This window comes from Marmota monax, unplaced genomic scaffold, assembly GCF_021218885.2.
Source record: "Marmota monax isolate L192 unplaced genomic scaffold, Marmota_monax_Labrador192_F-V1.1 WCK01_AAM20220418_F8-fsc00100, whole genome shotgun sequence".
NCBI classification, from domain to species: domain Eukaryota; kingdom Metazoa; phylum Chordata; class Mammalia; order Rodentia; family Sciuridae; genus Marmota; species Marmota monax.
The window spans coordinates 4,714,057-4,734,319 of record NW_026693872.1 but is presented as its reverse complement, the minus strand read 5'-3'; the positions used below and the strand labels follow the sequence as shown (position 1 = coordinate 4,734,319).

Sequence of the window (20,263 nt, the reverse complement as noted above, 5' to 3'; positions counted from 1 at the left end):
AATTTACTTAACACTCTTTCAGTTTGTTTTTTACTAATTTCTGATCCCATATTTCTACTATAATACAACCCAACAAGATGACGCCAAACAAAACTGAGACAGAATGAAATAAAAAGGGAACAACAAAAAGTCATTATAGCCTTTCTATCCTCCTGACATGTGCATCCGTCCTTTCTCCCTATCTGTTCCTCAGACGTAAATAGTTTTTCCTCAGATGTGAGTGGTTTTTCTTCCGTCTCACTCATCTCCAGGGACAGGCAACTTAAAACAAAAGTGAAGCAAAATAAAAGAGGAATCTTAAAATGGCTACCCATCCTCTCGCCCTGCCCTCAGGGGCGAGCAGTTTCACTTACCCTCAGTCGCTCCCCGTGCGAGCCACCAAATGCCGCAGTCTGGCTGGGCACAATCAGGAGCCACTTGTCAAAAGAAACTAACTTTATTTTTAGAACCACACACGCCAAACAAAACAGCCTCTCAGGAAAAATCCTCAGAGCCCCAACTGCCACCACAGGCTTCCCACAAGCCTCTCTCTCCACCTCCCACAATCCTCCTGCTCTTGAGGCCGATTGGCTGGGTCACGTGGGCGGAGCCAAAAAAGTCCCCCAATGAGCAGCTCCGTGGTCTGAAAGGGCAGGGAAACAGCCCAATGAGCATCACTGCAGAGGAGCCAATCAGCTAGATGTTGCTGGGGCCGCTGTGAGCCAATCATCAGCCGGCAGCTGGAAGTTTGCTGGCAGCTGGAAGTTTGCTGGGGCCCCTTCGGCTGTGGCTCTCAACACATGTGGGTGAACAGCTCTTTTTCACAGTGAGATGGGACTGGATGCACTTGTGTAGACGATGGCCTCATGCTGGCACTGCCCTTGGGAAGCTCCAGGGCACCTAGCCCAGGTGCCAAATAACCCAGCATTTGTGTTCTCTGAAAATGGGTCGTTAGAAGAAAGTCTTTGCCAAGGGACAAACAAGGCCAGCTGGTCTCGTTCCTCCTGTCTCTCCACATGGTCTCCCCTTCATTTCTGCAACCCTAGGACAATCTGAGTGCTTTGTACCAGGGCGAGCTAAGCATCATCTTGGCACCTCCCTCCCTTTCCCACACAGGTTCATAGACAAATATTTTGGAAATGGGTACTTGAGGAGCTAAACTTGAAATTCTGCCATCTGGAATAAAGGCCAAGGAATGAAACCAGAGGGACAGAGACAAGAGGGTTCTTTTTTTTTTTTTTTTTTTTTTGAGGCTCCTGTGTCACTTCTTCCCCTCCCTGATGTCTAGTCTTGAGAGTCATTACCAAGGTTATTTGCCTGTACCTGAAGTCCTTCCTTTACAGATGTGTTTTTCTTTGTTCATTTGATATGGCTACCTCAACCCAAGGAATGGCTTACAGTAATATCCTTGGTTGCCAGGAACCCCACGGTTTCTCTTGGACTGTCTGTCCACCAGAGTTTGTTTCCACCTGAGAGGGAAGTGGGTTTGAATTCTAAATAGAGGAGGGGCAACATGGAGCCACAGGTACAGGGGTTTCCACATGAGGGGACCATCTGGCCCTGTCCAAGTTCATGCCATAGCAGTGAGAAAAACAGTGGGGGGAATAGCTTGGAATCTACACACTGTAAAACTTAAAAAGTGAAATCGGCATCACCGAGATTGGAAATAATGAGAAACTCAGGAGAGGGCATGGGGCATCAAGGGTGCCCCATTTTAAGTGATTTAGGAGGCACGTGGCTACTCTGGAATCCCATGAGTTCACCATCTGCCTCTGCTGTACTATGAATGTCACCCCCAAAAGCCTAATTGACCATTTCTGACAGTCAAGTACTAGGTCTGTTTTGTTGAGATGGGGTCTTGCTGTGTTGCCCAGGCTGGCCTTGAACCCTGGCACAATAGACCCTCTGCCTTCAGAGTAGCTGGTACTCCAGGAGCATATCACAGCACCTAAGTATTAGATCTTTGTCCTCAAAACTGCATAGACTTTTAGCAGCTATCTGTGGTGGACCTCATAGGTCTATGAACAAGCTAGCTTATAAATGGAGCAGGATATTGTTTCCCACCATTTCATGGTATATCAGTAGGCATGCCAGGTACAGCTCCCACCCTCCAGCCCAAGGTGACTCCTGTCCTTCTCTGACCTCCCCAAACACTGCCCATGAAGGGTGAAGTACTTGTTCCCTTGAATTGTTGGACATAATGACAGAGACCTGTCTTGCCTAGTTCAATATGTAGCCAATCCATCTCTCTAGTTCTGTGGCTCTCAAACTTAAAAGCACACAGGAAATCACCTGGAGGGCTTGCTGAAGCAGACACCAGGTCTCACCCTGACAAGTTTTGATTCAAGGCAGACCTGCAGAATCTGTTTCGTTTTTGCAGTGTGGGGAATGGAACCCAGGTCTTCGAATGTGCTAGGCAAGGGCTCCACCCCTGAGCCACATGCCCATCCCTGAGAGTCTGTTTCTAACAAGTTCCCAGGTGATATTGAGGCTGCTGGTCTATGGACCACTGATCTAGCTCAGCTTCTCCCCCAAGGCTTTTGTGGACAAAGCCTCCTCAGAGTAGCTTCTCAGGGCCTGGCTGCACAGACTACCTTGTTTCCCCAAGTCCTTCAGAGTTGGGACTTGGCTGACTTTGTGATTGTGACAACATTTAGTAAAATAAAACACCAAGACACCAGAATCTTGTTAGCTGGATATATTTCTTTTTTTCTTTTTTTTTCTTTTTTTTGTCACAGAACACTGTTTGCAGTAGAGGAAACTGGCATTGCAGTCTGGTGGTATAATGGCTTGTTCACATAAACCAGTACATGTTCATCCTTTAGCGCAAAAAGCCCTAATGGCGCGTACCCTATTGAAATTCAGGACATCTCCAATATTTTCTCTCTCTGTTTTTCTTTGTTATCTTTTTTTTTTTTTTCTCTAAATAAACACTTTCAAGGTTTGTCCAAAAGAAGGCCATATAGGTTCTTGGCTAGCGGAAGACAATTCAGAACAGCTGTTGCACACTTGGACTGTCACCTTCTCCAGGCTGGCAGTTGATATCTTATTTTTTTTCCAACTCATTTTTATTAAAAAAATAAAAAAATGCTCCAACTATCAGTTTTACAAAATCTCTAAGGGAAACACAAGAGCAAGGTGCTGAGGTAAAAAACACCTGAGGTAGCTTTTTTTTGTGTGTTTTTCTTGTTAAAAAAATCTGTAAATTTAACGCCCTGGGCCAACAACCTTGTGTAAATTGCTGTTTTCCTCCACAATTTTTTTTTTAAAAGAAAGAAATCATTTCACTGAATGTTGATGGCTTATACACCAAAATGTAAAAAGACAAAATACATTCTTTCTTTATGGAATTTTTGTTTGGTTGACTGGTGGTTTGGTGGGTTCCTGTTTTCCTCTTCCAAAATGCTAGGACAAGTACCATTGACTCTTGTTCTTTTGAGTAACCAAGTGTAAGTTGAGGCTGGTTTGTGTGTTTCACGTTTGTTCCTTTTGTGTGATGTGATACTCAGAGCACTGCTTTGCCTGGGGGGTGCGTAGATACAGGGAATCAGACAGTGGGATGAGGGAATTCAAAAGAGTCAGGATGGAGCAGGGGAGGGGGGGAAGGAAGGGGAGAGATAAACAGAGAGAGACAGAGAATTATATAGCAGTATGCAAAAAACCAGTTTAAAACCTGTGAAGCAAAGAGAAATGGGTGTGTGAGCTAGACAGGGATGAAGTGGGACAGAGTCCCCTCTTCAAGACGGTATCCCTTCTGTTGACAGACACAGGTGATCCAGAACTGCCATGAGTGTCCTTCGACGGGATTTCTCTCTGGGTGAATTTTGTGTGGGTGGCCTAAAAGTTCCTTTCTACACCGTTAGACCTCCCAAAGACTTTAAAGTCTAGAAAAGCCTGCTTTCTTTTAAAAAAAAAGAAAACAAAATTAATCATTGAGTAAAAATTGGAGTTAGTTGAGTTATTTGATATATTATTTCTAAAATATATTAATGCTGCAGGCACCCTGTGCAACCCACAGGCCACATATCTTAACATCTTTCCCCTTCTAATATGTACACACATGTACAGAGACGATTTTCCACAAAAAAGTAAAGGGTGTGAATTTTGCTTTGCTTTGAACACGTTCACCTATGTTAGTTCAACTAAAAGGGATAGCGTCATGGGAGTGGGGGAGAGATCTGAGTGAGGGGAGGTGAATGGCTGGGAAGCCTGCAGAAGCTGGGGGAGGAAGGTGGGTGGCTGGGCTGGTGGTTCTGGGGAACCCAGCCTTCCCTGTGCCCCTCCTCAGCCCCAGGTTCTCAGGGCCTCTGCAGGCCCTGGCTGCCTCCGCAGACTTCTCATTCCTCAGGATGGTCTTTGGTTTGCTCCCGATCTGCTGGCTGTGTTTGGTCTCATCTGTCAGGTGTTGGGAGGGCTACATTCATCCGTTGTTTGCTGGTGCCTGCGGGAGCCTCACTTGCTGCGCTGTGAGGCGACTCCCTGAGGGTATTTCTGCTCCTGCTGCTTCACCTGTTGTACAATTTCCCTGATCTTGCGCTGTGCAGTCTGCAGCAAGGGAGAGGAGGGGACAAGGGAAGAAAGGAACCCAGTTCTGAGGATGCACAGAGGGGTAGGGTCTGGGACTTGGGGAAGGGTGGGATGTTCAGATGTTACCTCCCCTGGATCCCTTATTCCAGGGCTTTTTCTCCCTAGAAATAAGTGGCAGAGGTCCCCTCCTTTCCACTCCAGGTTGCTGGATGGAAGATAACCGGGTAGAGCCCCAAGAGCTTCCCATTCATGACCAGAGGCCAGGACACAGCAACAGGCAGCCAATGATAGGGTCTTGCAGAGGCCAGACAGCATCTGGATCCTACTGTATACACCTGAGCTGCACTCAGGACCACCCATCTTTCCCAGATACTACCCTGAAAAGCTGGAGCACTAAGCATGAGCCCCAGCCTGACCCTCAACCAAGGGAGATGCCTGCAGAATGCACTACAGCAGCCTGGCTGTTCAGATGTTTTCCTGGGGTGCTGAGGGCCCAGGTGGGTATAGCCTGGGCTCTGATTCCAGGAGACCCAGGCAGAAATCTGAGTGCACCAGGCAGGCCGCAGGGAGCGCAGACTGCTTGTCTTTGCTGGCTTAGGATAAGAACAGGGACTACTCTCTCCCAAAACCAAACCAGCAAAAGCATCCAAGAGAACTAGGCTACATTTTGCTGCAGTGCTGGCCTCTCCATATGAAAGGGAAGCAGCTACGTGGAGAGCATGCAATGATGAGGTGAGGAAGGAGAGAGCAAAACAGATCCAAGAGCCTAGCATGGTAAGCATTTAACCTTTCGCAGTGAGACTCTAGCACCTGGGTCTGGAGGGGGTTGCCTGGTATGTACCTCCTTGCAGACCAAGGCTGTGACTGAGGCCTGGGTGGGGAGGTGAGGTTGCTGAGACCTCGAACCTGAGCCTCTTGGACTGGCCTCAACAGTTTCCACTTTCCTCAGGCTCTCCTAGCATCCCTGGCGGACAGCAGCAGTAAGAAGGTATAGGCGCTGCCCCTGCCCCGCCCTGTAGGCATGGCAGTCCCTGAAGAGCCAGGAGAAGCAGGAAGAGGTTCGTGTGTGTGTGTGTGTGTGTGTGTGAGTGTGTGTGTGTGTGTGTCTGGGAGTGGGAGTGGGGGGTATCCCAACCACCTGACAGACCACTACTTAGGCAGAAAAAAGGAAAGAGACTGGGCCCTCGCAGCACAGGTACCTGGCTAGCAAAGAAATGCCCGATAATTCTGACGATCACTTCCTGGTTTTCATCTGGTGTTTGGTCGCGAGGCACAATGACTTCTGCACTGGTTAAGTTCTGCAGTTCATTCACCTGCGGAGGGAGAAGAGGCAGTGGGCTGGGCGGCTTCCATCTCCCATCAAGGCCAACACTGAGGCCAGGAGGGAAAGGGAAGGGGCAGAGCAAGGAGGAGACACCTCTCCTTTCCTTCAGTCTAGGATACTCAGCTTCCCTGCCTGGCCACCAGAGGTCTGTGGATTTGGGCCCTGGGAGGCTCAGTGACAGGGAGAGGGAGTCTAACCCTCATGCCATGGGCTACTTCTGGGGCTGAGTTCTCTGTTTCTGGAATTTACATCAATGTAGCTCTGCACACACAGAGACCCTGGCTAACCAGTTCATCAGGTAAGAAGGCCACTCTTCCTGGAATGCCCTCCCTGGGTGCCCACCAACGGTGACCCCTCCTCTTGTCTGACTCACTGCGGTAAACTCTTCCTTCTAATCAGCTCCCACTCTGCACCCTGCTTTCCATTTTCACTCCAGCTATTAAGTCTTGCTTTTGCTGTTCCTGGCCTTGGGCTGCTATTCTCTCTCCTTGCCAATGGTGACATTCCTACCTCAACCCATCTCCTGCATTCTGTGGCTGCTCCTTGTGCCTCCCTGCTGCTGCTTTCCAAAGACACTGGTTACTTCCTGAGGGCTCATTCTCCCTCCTCTGGCCCCTAGCATGATTCTGAACTCAGGCAGGTTCAGCAAGTCTTAGTGGACAGTGTCTGGAGACACAAAAAATTCAGTGATTGGTTCTACAATAACCAAATAGGACATCCCAGGGCTTAGGATTCTACTCCCTGCTGGATTTGTTTTCTTCTGTCTCTTACATTCCAACTCTGCCTAGGCTCAGTGTGTACACCCTGGGATGTGGACTGCATTCCTGGACACAGGGAGTGACGTGCATACCATGTAACTGGATTCTTTTGCATAAAAGTGACTAGAACTTGGTTTGGAATCCTCTGTAGGAATTTCCACAGAAAGAACTTCGTAAAAACAGCAAACATACACAGGACTGTAGACACCTCCTCCCCAAGTCCTACCACCCAACACAGCCTCCTGCCAGCATGTACTCTACTGTAAACTTCTCAGGGGCCATCTCCACACTAGACAAATATGACGTGTTCCAGAACATACATGTGTCCAACAAACCACTCTGTTCACTCCTACAAGCTTCAGAGCTCATGCTTTGGCATCTTCTTTCCTTTCTCTCCCCTTTTCTCCCCTCCTTTCCCCTCCCTGTGGTACTGGGGATGGAACCCAGGGCCCTGTACATAAGAAGCACATGGTGTACCACTGAGCTATGTCCCCAGCTCTTGTACTTTTCAAATTACTTTGTTATTGCCACCTTCAGACTGAAAATATAGATAATTTTTTAAAAAATTATTTCCTTCTTGTCCTCCACCCTATTGCTGAGCTAGCTCTGCTGTACCAGATGGCTGTGTTTGGGAGTTAGCCAGAAGATGGGAACCACGGGAGGGAGAGTGCAGAACACCAGACCCTACAGGCCTCTGGCCTGGAGTCCCAGCTGGTTCTCTGCCAACTAGGCTGGCAGATACTCTGGGTGGAGCCCTACCCTTTTATTGCCTGCTATGCTTGTATGTGCAGGGTGCAAAAGATAGCTTCCCTGTCTTAGGGGAGTGGAGCTGGGACGGTGGTACCGGGCACAGGAACCTGGTGTTTTTGGCATTAGGCTCAGCACTGTGGAACTGGATCCTAAATTCTAGAGTAATACTGAGATTCCCATGTGTGAAATGGCTCAGATGCCAGGAGAAACTCTGTTAGCCTAGGACCCTGTATATTTCAAGGGACAGTAGCCACAGGGATCAGAGGGACAGGTCAACCAGGTGATGGAGTAAACCAAAGCAGACTTACGGTCTTGCCACCTTTGCCAATCACACGGCCAGCTGTAGAAGAGGGCACTCTGATGTGGGCTTCCAGCTTCACCTCTTCTTTGGGGTTAAAGAAGTTTTCTTCTTTCAGTTTCCCAAAGATTCGTCCCTGGGCCTGAGAAAAATGTGACTGGTGACTGAGTCAGCAGATATTCATGCTGCTGTGGGAACTATAGAATCCAGTGATGGGACATGCTATGTCCCTGCCCCCACTCTGGCCAGACATGCGTGCCTCAGCCCTCACAGAACTGGTCCTTGTGCCTGCTACATTGGCCACTGTGCTGTGAAACCTGTGCCCCAGCATGCTCTGTCTTTGTGGGTTGCAGGTGACCCCCTCCTCTAGAAGTGTTGTGTTGTCGCTGGAGGTACTGGTGAAGGGCCAGAACTGTATCTTATTTCCATATTCCTAGCACCTATTTATTATTTGGTTGATTGAATCTGTTAGGGCATTCTTTTCTTTTTTTTTTGTTGGACTGGGAAGCATATAATTCAGGGTGTTCTTAACTCCCTCCTGCCAGGCTATGTGCAATTATTAAAGAATGGAGAAGGATGAAGGTGAAGGTGGTGGTGATGGGATTTGATGAGTCTGAGCTTTTTTTTCTTTTGGTGCTGGGTATAGAACCCAAGCAGCTTAGGCAAGCGCTCTACTACTGAGCTACCACATTCCGCATCCCCAGACCTTTAAATGCTTTTAAAATATTTTTTAGTTAGACATTTTATGTGGTGCTGAGGATTATCCAAGAACCTCACATGTGAGAGGTAAGCACTCTGCCACTGAGCCACAACCCCAGCCCTAATTTTTTTTTTTTTTTAATATTGAGTCAGGGTTCTCCTAAGTTGCTGAGGCTGGCCTTGAAGCTGCAATTCCCTGCCTCAGCCTCCCAAGTAGCTGGGTTGCAGGCATGTGCCACCGCACTTGGTTTGAGTTGCTGTTTGATGTCTTACTTTGAAGTTAATGTAGCCAAGAAGCTAGAGTTTGCTTTATTTAACTTAAACAAAACAAACAAACAAACAAAAAAACAAGACTAATTCACACAATCTAAAATTTATCATTTTAAAGTACACTTCAGTGGTCACTATGTTGTGTGACCACCACCACTATCTATCTAGCCATTTGCCTAAATTAAAACCCCTATCCCCATTTGCTGACAACCACTAATCTACTTTGTCTCTGAATTTGCTTACTCTGTGCATTTCATATAAATGGAACCATATCCCATGTGCCCTCATTTCTGCCTTCTTTCACTTGGCATGCTTTTTTCTAGGTTCATCCCTATTCACAGCATGTTTGGTATTAGTCCTTCCTTTTTAAGGCTGAATAATATTCTATTGTATGGATATAACACATTTTGTCTACTTGCAAGTTGAAGGGTTATTGGTTTTGAATGGTTCTCACATGTGTTAACTTTATCCTCTGTTAAATTTCAAGAATTTTAAAATTATAATAGGGTTATACTTTTATAAATTAAGATGTGTTTCTGGCTTTTAGAAAACCCATTTTTTTAGGAAAAAAAAAAAGAAAAAAGAAAAAAGAGGTAAAACCACAACACCACCACCACACACCTCACCAGAGAACTTTCAATATACCATGTCTTTCCCCCTGTGCCCATGTTAATGATCATAGTTTGAAGAGTGGTGATGATCAAATGAGTCTGAGACAGTCATCCTCAAAACCATGGGTGAGGAATCAGACATGATGGAGGAGTTACCACCTGGATGGGGCTTCAACAGGTGACCTCTATTTCCTTGGAGAGAAGGGAAGGAGGGCTTTCTAGCAAAGGGAAATGTGCAGAGGGGACAGCTGGGAAGGGACAAATAATGATTCTGAAACCTATGAGTAGCAGCTGGGAGTGAAACAGATGGTGAGCCTCCAAAGAAGAACCTGACCATGCCTCTGAGGTGGCTTCCCTGTGCCCACAGTCTGCAGGACACTGACCTTGAACTGCGCTTCTGGTGGTCCAGTGATGATGACCATCCTTTCACTGACATCTGGGCCTTCTGCTGGGGCGATCTGCAGGTCACAAGGGAAGAAGACAATGCTAATGTCAAACCCCTCCTGCTTGTCTGGGTGGAAGGCCTACACGCTAGTATTACGTAGCTCAACAGGGCTTCTGCCTCTGGACCTGCTACTTTGACACCACGCTGCCTCACCCTGGGTCTTAGGAAGTTAAGTCCATAATGCTCACTATCAAGTTTGGGTATGCGGTTCCTGCCTGTCTCTGCCCTGTGCCCCAACAGTGACTGGCCTCCTTTCACCAAGCCACATCCTAGGAAATAACCAACAAGTCAATAACTCTAGGGATAGGGAGGTTTACAGTTCTGCCAACCCACCCAGGGCTTAGAGGGAAGGAACGGCTAGTCTGCTGAGGTGTTAAATTGGAATCCAGTTTGCAGGAATAGTCAGCCTGGTTCTAACTCCCAGCTCCATATATAGTTAGCTGTAAGTGACAACTGAGTTAGAACAGGTGTGGCCGGTACTGTCTCCTTCTGGCAAATCATTCATAAGTACAACAGCACCAGAGCAGGAACCAGGACACCTGGGTTCCAGTCCTGGCTCTGCAAACTCCTCCCCTCCCTTACCTGTGAAAGATGGATATAAGCTCAGACCCCCTCCAGACTCCCAAGGTTCTTTGTGGGTCTGAGCTCTTCTATAACATGAACAACGGACCCAGCAAGCATTTTTGTTGGAAGACCTTATTACATATATTTTTTTCTCGCACATTATGCCTTCTTCCAAAAAGCTTTAAAGTAGTTTTAAAAAATAAAAAATTCAGCCAGGTGCAGGGGGCAGCTCCTGTGGTCCCAACTACTCAGGAAGCTGAGGTAGGAGGATCGCTCCAGCCCAGGTGTTTCAGAGCCACCTGAGCCATGGGGCAAGATGCTGTCTCCAACCCCAAACAAACCAAGTAAAAAATTAAAAATTAGTAAATGATTTTGTTTCTCTTAGTAAACACTTCAAGCCAGGCTCCTCCTGTGGACAGACCTACATTCAAATATGCTCTGATCCCACTCTGCTCTAGGAGGAGGGACACATTTGAATCTCTGGCCTTGATTACTTTGTATGAAAATGAATGTGACACATAGGTGACCGACACTGAGTTTCTCGGGGACTGCCTTTAACTGTGGACAGCCTTTTCTTTCTTGGCAGCAGCCTCAGCACATACACCAGACAGATCCAGGGGCAGGCCACACACAGGCTGGCCCTGGGACCCGAGGCAGGAAGCCCTGCCTCTACTTTGAGATCCACAGCTGGCATCAAATTGGGGTTTTATCTCAAAGGGTAAATGAGAGACCAGACCACAGCCACAGTGAGTCCCAGCTTCTACGACACCCAAACTGAGAAGGGCCAGAGGCTGATTAGTGATTCATGCTGATCATCTGTTATGGGGTCGCAGTTTGCTTCTTAGTGACTCGTGGCTGCTTTGCTCAGGTTCTGAAACTCCTGACAGCCCTACTTCCCAGCATTCACCAGCCCAGAACAGATATCTAGAAGCTGCATGTGTCCTCCAGCAGCATCAGAATGGCATTCCATAGGCTCACTCCCTCTGGAGGGGCAGGAAGAAGGACTCTATCTTATGGCTGAAGGAGACAGACCTAGAGATGCAACATGACTGAGGGGTTGGAACGAGGATCAGTAATCAGTGTCCTTGGCTAACACTGTCACCCACATTTTCTGGGGCATTCAGAAGCTGATGGGATGCTCTGCAGGTAAGGCAGGTGAAAGGAGCTAAACTCCTGCCTGTAGCCAGGGCATCTCCAAATCTCAGCTCAGCCCACTCCCCTCCCAGCATTCTACTCTCGTGGATGAGAGTGGAGTTCTCTCCCTGCCCCGGCAGCATCAAAAGTGGCCCGTTACAGCCTCTGAAGGGGATCTGTGGAGCTAGTGATACCATTCATCTCACTCTGGAGCTGGATGTGTTTAGAGACCTTCTAAGATAAAGGAAACTAGCAAAAATCAGATTTTTAAACTTCACAAATACTTGGCTTTCTTTCCTTCTTTTTATGCTATGAAAAGAGGCAGGCCTGGGGGAAGGAGAAGGTTTTGACCCAGCATGTAAAACTGTCACCCAGTAGCCAGGCATTTATTGTGCAAGTCTGTAATCTCCACAACTAGGGAGCCTGAGGCAGAAAGATTGGGAGTCAGCAACTTAGTGAGACCCTGTCTCAAATAAAAAGGGATGGAGATGTAGCTCAGTGGTAGAGGACCCCTGGGTTCAACCCCCAGTACAATATCACCCCCCCCCCCAAAATCCTAAACCAAAAATACTGTTGCCCATCCTGACTGCTTCCTGGTGCAGCCCTTCTGTCTTTAGCACAGAGTCCATGAGCAAAGTGACACACCACCACTCAACTCTGCTTGGACATAGGACTGTAAAAATGCTGTGAGGTAAAGTCCAAGGAACTGATCTCTCTCTCTCTCCCCCCACACTCTCTCATTATCCTAGAGGTCCTGCTGGGAATGATTCTGAAAGAGCAGTAAGGTTGCTGTGGGGGGAAGCACTGGACCAGGTATAGGATAACCTGAGCACATCACATCCTTCATCTCTGTGGCCTTAGACAAGTCAGCAGAACTCTCTGGGCCTCATTTCTCATGTACAACAGTAAGTGGAGAGGTACTTCTGTGGCTGACCCCAGTGGGCACTCTGTATTCCAGAGGTCAGTGGGGTTTGTATCTAAGCTCCAGTCCTGCCACTTAGGTGCCTTGACAAGCTGCTCTACTCTCCTCTCTTCTCAGCTGAATAAAGGAGGGAGTTGAAGAGATGATCCCTCAAGTCCCTTTAGTTGAGACTCTCATTCCAACCTCTGCATGGCACCTCAGACCAAGCACTGAACACTGGGAAAGGCCCTCAGGGTGCAGCCGGCCACTCATTGCTCCTCTATATTTTCCCCATCCTACCCAACGGGGTAACCAGCACCTGCCTGTCGGCACCTGGGCCAGGATCTCATATGACAAGCTGCTGGAGACAGGCTCCTGCGAACCCCATCTCAGGGGTCTCATTTAGTTTGGATATGGGTCTATAACTACAGGTGAGAAAAATGAGGCTTGAGAGGGGAACCACTTTACTAAGATAAAATCCCTTCCTGGTCTCACTACAATCCTTATCCTGCGCTGCCCAGAACCTTTGTTTTTGTTTTCTCTCCAGCACACTTGCTGTGGGAGAAAATCCAGCTCTTCTTGGGGAGAAAGTGTAAGCATTCTTTCTCTCCAAGTCATGAGACTTCTTGTTCGGAATTCCGGGTTGTCTCATGGTAGCAAATTATTTTCCGTAACAACGGAAACTCTGTTTCCCAAAGTGTTTTCATGAGGCTTGGGACACGCTCAGCATTCTGCCCGTGAGTCAGAGCTGATAGCTGGGCTTGGAGCAGGACCAGGGTCGAATAATCCTTCCCTTTCAGCTTCTCTGATCACTCGGGCAGGCAGGATGTGGGTCTATAACGGCAGCCATGGCTGTGCTCACAACTGTTTCCATGAACTAAGAAGCTAAGGGGCTCTCTGCTCAGTCCCAGCTTCATATCAGGTCATGTCATCAGCTTTTGTTTATCTATGATTTTATCATTGCTTTTTTAAGAGTTTTTTTTTTTTTCATTCTAATTATTTTCTCATAGTTTAAAGGTCCTTGAAGTGCAGACTAATAAAAGCACCAAGGCACTGATAGATGCTAAGCACTTACGTGTGCTGCATTGAGTCTATTCCCTTAGCCTAGAAGCAACCTTCAACCTTTCTTTATCTTCTTCTTCTTTTTTTTTTTTTTGTGTGGTGCTGGGGATTGAACCCAGGGCCTTGTGCATTTTCTTTATCTTCTTGAGAGGAGAATGAAATCCAAAGAGGATCAGGCTGGGTTGTATTAAAACATGTACATTTTTTTTTTTCCTAATTCCACTAAGAGGAAAGATGGGAGCAGATGGGAATAGTCTTTGAAGCAAATTTTCCAGATCCTGTGGGATTCTGTAAGAGTTGCATGGAACTAGCACAAGGAGGGAGGGACATGGGGATAAGCAGCCTTACCTTGATGGAAGCTCCAGCAAATCGAGCCAGCTGTTTAATGTGTGCCCCTTTCTTCCCAATGATAGCACCCACAGCCTGGGTTGGGATGAAGAGATTCACAATCTCCTGCTCTGGATACTGGAAAGGCAAGAGAAGACAGAAGATATTCTAACAGGGCACTCTCTCAGGCACTCAATAGTTACCAAGCACCTTCTGTGAGCCCCAAGGTGGGAAGGCTCTGTGGTCAAAAGGCCAAAAGGACACACTAGGATCCTTCTGTGGCTCTGCAGCTGAGAATAGGACTGAACCCAGGCAGGATGACACTGAAGTCCATGTGCAAGCTCCTCCTGAGCATCTGAACTGGTTGTTTGTGAACAGCTGTCTGTTCACCTGGGTGATTCTGATAGGTATTTCTTCTTTATCTTTACCCAAGAAATCAGAACAGTTATTAAAGGACAAGGTCCTGAGGCACTCTGTTAGGGGGCAATGAAAGCTGCTCAGACCGTTGTGCAGCCAGGAGCAGCAATTTCACAAGGCAACTAAACCTTCCCCGACCAGGCTTCTTGGTGACTGCCCGGGAAAATAGGGAACTCACCCCTCCCGGGACCCTGAGATAGAGAGAAGGCTCCTGGACAGGGTTGCCAGGGGTCCCTGATATAGGGATGTGAAGGAATGACAACCCCATTTGCTAGACTTTGGTCACAGATCTTTGAAGCCTTTCATTAGCACAACACTGCCTCTTAATTGACCTCTGGACTGCTCACTGGTGGCAGGGTGTATGTGGAGGCACCAGCAGAGCCAGGCAGGTTGGTATGCTTATGCTCTGACACATGGCACTCCCAGATGGCCCAGAACCACAGCAGACAGCTCTTGGCCAGTCAATCAGGGGCCATATGGGTCAGCTCTAGGCACAGGAAGAGTGGCAGCTGGGCAGAACTGAGGGGCACTTACAGAGTGATGATGTGGGAACGGGCTGAACTGGTGATGGGGGTACAGGCTGGAGAAGTATCCGGAGTGTGTCTGCAGCATGAAGGAAATAATCATTCGGTGACAGGGTCCCCAAGGGACAGCCATGTTACTCATGCATGCAAGATTTCTCCCATGCAACCCAGGCTCTCTACATTATCAGCCAACCTCACGGTCATGTCCACACACCTGTCCATTTGTATCTTGGATTTCTCCTCCAATTTCCCTCCTTGGACCACTTAATATTTTGGCAAGATATGTCCGGTCAGAGTGGCCCTCTGGGCTGAATATTTATCATTTTTCTTTTAAATATTTTTTTTTTAGTTGTAGATGGACACAATACCTTTATTTTATTTACTTATTTTTATGTGATGCGGAGGATCGAATCCAGTGCCTCATACGTGCGAGGCAAGTGCTCTACCACTGAGTCACAATCCCAGGCCCTAAATGTTTGTCATTTTTAAGCCAAGTCATGCTTTAGGTTTGATAGGAACTTAGCATGGGACCATTCTCTCTCTGTCTCTGTCTCTCTCTCTCACACACACACATACGCGACCTGCCTTTTGGGTAGACAGACAGGGCCAGCGGCTTCTATTTTCTGGGGAATTATGAGTTGTGGATTACAAGGAACAGAGAGTACTGGGACAATATCCAAGAGTTATTCAAACCGAGCAAATGTGTTCCTGGGAAGACAGATTAGTTAGCCCCATCAGAGAATTTCAGAAGGAACTGAGAGATTGAGAACAGAGAGACTGTGAAAGGGGAAGAAGAAAGTGAATGAACAAATATGTTGTACATGGACATGGGAAGAGGGACGCAGGGAAAAGGAAGGAAGATGTGGACAGAAGAAAATAGAGCTATTAGGAAAATCAAAGTTTGAAAAATAGTTGTTTTTTAATTGAAAACCTACCATATATCTAGTACTATGATAGATACATGGATGGGAGCTAGGATTAGGGAACCTAGCTTCATTCGGGGGTCCCTGAGCAAATCTCATGGTGATGTGCATGTACTTACTCCTTAATTTCCATCTGGACTCAGCTCCCAATTACAACTTCACCTCATGACTCATTAAAGACAAAATGAAACTTTTTTCTGATCCTCCTGCCTCAGCCTCCCAAGTATCTGGAGTTACAGGTGTGTGCCACCTATGATTAAAGGTGTTCTCCTTTGGAGCTCAGAGAGAGAAGGCAGAGATGCGGGCATCATGAGGTGCTGCTCCCAAGGTGCCATGGTGCCAGTGGCACCTGCGGCATCGCAGCTCTTAACGCAAGCCTTGCTTTGACTTGGAAGAGGCTGCAGTGCTGCCTCCTGGCCACAAGAGAGTGCTACAAGACCAGCAGTTCAGGCAACCTTGTGCTCGGAAAGAAGATGGGTGAAGAAGTTTGCTGCTTTCCTGAGGATTCCTTGGGAAACACACAAGTTCCAGACCCTTCTCTGTGTAGGTTCTTGTCCAGGAAAAGAGTTCCTTCAGCTTTCTGCCCAAACAAAGCTCTATCTGGGGAAAGGGTGCTTCTGTCCTTCTCTCATCTACAGTGTTGTTTCTTCAGCTTTCATAGCAGAAATAATTATTTTGAATTGTAATCTGCTTTTTCCTTCCAAAACCTGTGTGAGGCTAATAGATGAGCCACAGTGTGGCTCCTATTCTGTGTTCAAATGCTCCAAACATAAACACTATCAAATTTAGACCTACCACTTGGGGGAAGGAAAGTTTTTTTGTTTTGTTTTGGTGTTTTTTTAATTAGCTGTAAAAGGATAAGAAGGACAAATTCCCTTTTATTTATGAGTCACAGCTGCAAGATTGTCATAAGGAAAGAATCCTGAGCTCAGCAATCAGGCGCTTATTTCTAGCTGAGGCTGACATTGGCCCCTGTGTACACAAGATGGTTTTTAGAGTCAGAAGTCCTGAGTCTGAATCACTAGTTCTACAAGTTGGGATGACTTATTAAACTTTTCTGAGGCTCATCCGTAAAGCAATTACATTTTATTTTTTTCCAATTCTGGTGACTGAACCAGGGTCTTGCACATGTTAAGCAAGTGCTCTACCACTGAGCTATATCCTCAGCCCAATTACAAATAATATTTAGAACCAGGCGCGGTGGCGTACTCCTGTAATCCTAGTGGCTCAGGAGGCAGAGGCAGGAGGATTCTGAGTTCAGAGCCAGCCTCAGTAATTTAGTGAGGCACTAAACAACTCAGTGAGACCCTATCAGCAAAATAGAATAGACAATATGATTAATGTATGTTCATTCCATGTATGTATCATATATCAAAATGCATTCTACTGTCATGACTAAAAAAATAAATAGGGCTGGGGATGTGGCTCAAGCGGTAGCACGCTCGCCTGGCATGCGTGCTGCCCGGGTTCGATCCTCAGCACCACATACCAACAAAGATGTTGTGTCCGCCAAAAACTAAAAAATAAATATTAAAAAATAAATAAATAAATAAAAATTTTTAAAAAAATTACAATATAGGGCTAGGGATGTGGCTCAGTGGTCATGTGCCCCTGAGTAAGTTCAATCCCTGGTAACTCCAAACCCCTGCAAAAAAAATAAATAATATTTAGATTTCTGTATTATTGTGAGGGTTCATGCAACTGTTTATTAATTTACTCAAAAACGGAATACCTACAATGTAGGAGGCACAGTTCTAGGTGCTAGAAACACAGTTAAAACACAATTTTAACTGTGAATTATGTTCTACTGGGGAGGCAGACATAAAAGGTACCTTCAGACAGAGAACAAAATGAGAACAGGCAGTTGGGGAGCTGAGGGGTGGAATGGCGACTCTAGCTGTCTGGTGAATAAAGTTCTTGGAACTTTTTTGCAGATGAGATGGAGCCTTATGCAAAGTCCTGGGGAGGGAGCTGGGGGTGTGGCTCAGTGATAATTGCTTCCTTAGTAGCCTGAGGTCCTGGGTTTGATGCCCAACACACACATAAAAAAAGTCCTGGGGCAGGAATTTACTGAGCAGGGTTCTTAGAGGTCTAAAGCCAGGACAGTAATAGCTTGTTTGAAAACCAGAAAGAAGGCCGGTAGGTGAAAACAGGAGAATTCAGTTAAGATGTGAGGGGGAGGCAGGCAACATGAGATCACTCAGGGCCTTGTGGACCTCATCTGGATATGGATTTGACCCTGAGTACAATGGATGCTCCCAAAGGGTGTTGCATGACCTCCAAAGGGGCCATGGGGATGAAAGAATCTACTACCAGACATGCATGGGCTGCATTAACAAGCGTATTTGTCTATAATGAAATGCACATCTTCTCAGAGCCCACTTTCTATTTTCTATCTATCCAAGCCTATGCAGAATCTAGCCTCAAGTGAAAGGGGGGTTTTAAACATGCTTCCTTATCAAAAAGTCACCTGTCAACAACTTGAAGAAAGCAGGTTACAGTCATCCAACATCTAGCCTAAGGCCTCAGTGGACTCGGCAGTAGATCAGGAATCTGACCCAGTGGTACAGCTGGACTCACTGTCTCAATCATTGTATGTGAGAGAAACTATATTTTTGAGTGTGTATAGAGCAGGGAAAGGTGATGTTCTGGAGAAGGTGCCTGGCTCCGGTGTGCCCCACACCTGCCAACCAAGGGGCAGTGGCAGGGGGTCATTATCAAGCTCATTTCAGGCTCTGTCTGCTTTTCCTCTATGTTGGGGTGGGGAGTGGGGTGGAGGGTAAAGTATGTATCAAGCAAATTTATGAAATTCAAGGGAGTTATCACCTATTGGGCCTAGTTTCCTGGCAGAACTGCAGGGTTTAAGGTACAGGTTAGACCAGCTGATACATGATACAGGTGATACTCTGAAGCAGAGGAAATGAGGGGCAGGAAAAGTGAAGAGCTGGGGAAGGGACAGTGCAGAGGGCAAAGGCTTCTGCAAAGATGAGAGGTGTTCCCCCTGGGAAAGGACTTGGCTAGAGGAGATGTCATGAACACGACGTTCCAAGATTGGGAGGGTGAACTTTCTATCCCCCACTGTCAAAGTGCTGCTCATGGTAGCTTTCATCTACTTCTGTGTGTTCTCTTAAGACAACCTCAGAAACTGGTGGGATAGCCAGAGAGTAGAAGCAAGATTTGAACACAGATCTCCGAGTCTGACTGTGGTCCAAAATCTTAGGCATTACACCCGACACTGTGCACATCTAGAACATTCTGAACTCACTGGATCAGGTGGTGCTGGGGGAGCATGTTATGAAAGAGCTCCCCTATGTATTCATTAATATGCCCTCTGTTGAGTTTATTTAAACCTAAGAAGGGACAATTCTAATTCATTAGACATATATAGAAAGAATCAGTGGACTGAGCAAGGCAAACCAAAGACAGCAGTGAATTAATGCAGGGAAGAGGGAGAGCTTTTTGATCTGATCCTAGTGAGACTCAAGATGCTAGTAGCACTTTGGTAAATCATGAGCCCCCTGCCATGAGAAAAAAGACCAGTTGGAGAATTACAGTGATGGTTGGTTAAGCAGAAACTCAAGAGAGGACAGACACATTGAAAGCCCATGAACACCTCAGAAGCTTAACCTGCACAAAACAAGAACAGAGAGCAGGGATCGGATGACAAGAAGAGTGAGGTTTACTCTCCATAGAGTGGGAACTCCAGGAGGAGAAAACAGAGGGAAGGAGAAAAAGTGATACTAAAGTTAATTACTGCAGAGAAGGAAAAGATTTTCCTGAGCCAAAGAAAAACTTGAATCTTCAGATCAGAGTGCTCATATTTGGATTTCTGAATTCCAGAGGGAAAAGCAAATACTATAAAAGGTTAGAACTTACAAGGGAAAAAGTTATCTACAAAAGAATCAGGCTGTAGCACATTTATCTGAACAACTTAATGCCAACAGTAATGTTTTCAGAGTTCTAAAGGAACGAGCACCCCGGCATTTCTATACACTCAGCCGAACTTTCATTCGTGTTGAAGGAAAAAGAAAGGTATTTTCAGATATAGGAAGGCTTGGAAATTCTACTACTTTAATATTATTTCCTAAAACTAAAGTTGTTTGATGAAGTGTGCCAGCCAAACAACAACAAAATTCAAATAAATTACTCAAAAACTGGAAGAATATAGGATATAGGAAATTGTCCATGATGACCAAAGAAATGAATAAAAGTTTAGTTAATTCTAAATAACTGAGGGTTATGAGACTGTGTGTATATTAAGAAAGCAAGTTTAATAAACTGGACTAAAATATCAATTGTTTCTAGAATAGCATGACTGAAACACATTTAAAAGTCTGTTAAAAATTAAGAATTTGACTTTAAAATTATAAGAACTGTGGACTACTCTCAAAGTTTAATATCATATAGATAAAAATTATAGGAGAGATGAGTCACTTGTTACAAGTTGTTAATACAGCCTTGAGCCCATTACAGAGTATGCTTTCCAAAGGCCCATCACGACCCCCCCAAATTGGTCACACATGAGCAAGGCCACAAAAATCAAAATGCTACATTATTTGAGCACCAAAGAATACAGGAGGCCTTGTGGAGCGGCCTTGTGGAGCGGGAGGACTGGGTGCATCTTCTAGTGGAGAGGCTACCCACCATCAACCCATCTTGGTGGTTTCTCCAGGTGTACTGCTGCCTCACTTCCCGACTTTTCCTCCTTATTTTGCAGAGGGGTACCTCCTGACCCTCTTGCTCTTCTCTA

General features: G+C 46.3%; 1 protein-coding gene across 2 annotated transcripts in view; it reads right to left on the bottom strand.

Moving 5' to 3' along the window:
- Window positions 1-2,668: 2,668 nt before the first annotated feature.
- Window positions 2,669-20,263, bottom strand: part of Igf2bp2 (insulin like growth factor 2 mRNA binding protein 2) — a 162,497-nt gene continuing 144,902 nt past the window's right edge. For both annotated transcript variants that reach the window (XM_046462647.2, XM_046462648.2), the window contains 6 exons: window positions 14,601-14,669; window positions 13,671-13,787; window positions 9,600-9,674; window positions 7,647-7,778; window positions 5,706-5,819; window positions 2,669-4,524 (listed from right to left, as the gene is read on the bottom strand). In XM_046462647.2, coding sequence (XP_046318603.1) covers window positions 4,432-4,524; window positions 5,706-5,819; window positions 7,647-7,778; window positions 9,600-9,674; window positions 13,671-13,787; window positions 14,601-14,669 — 600 coding nt within the window. In that variant the 3' untranslated portion in view covers window positions 2,669-4,431. The remainder of the gene's footprint in view (window positions 4,525-5,705; window positions 5,820-7,646; window positions 7,779-9,599; window positions 9,675-13,670; window positions 13,788-14,600; window positions 14,670-20,263) is intronic.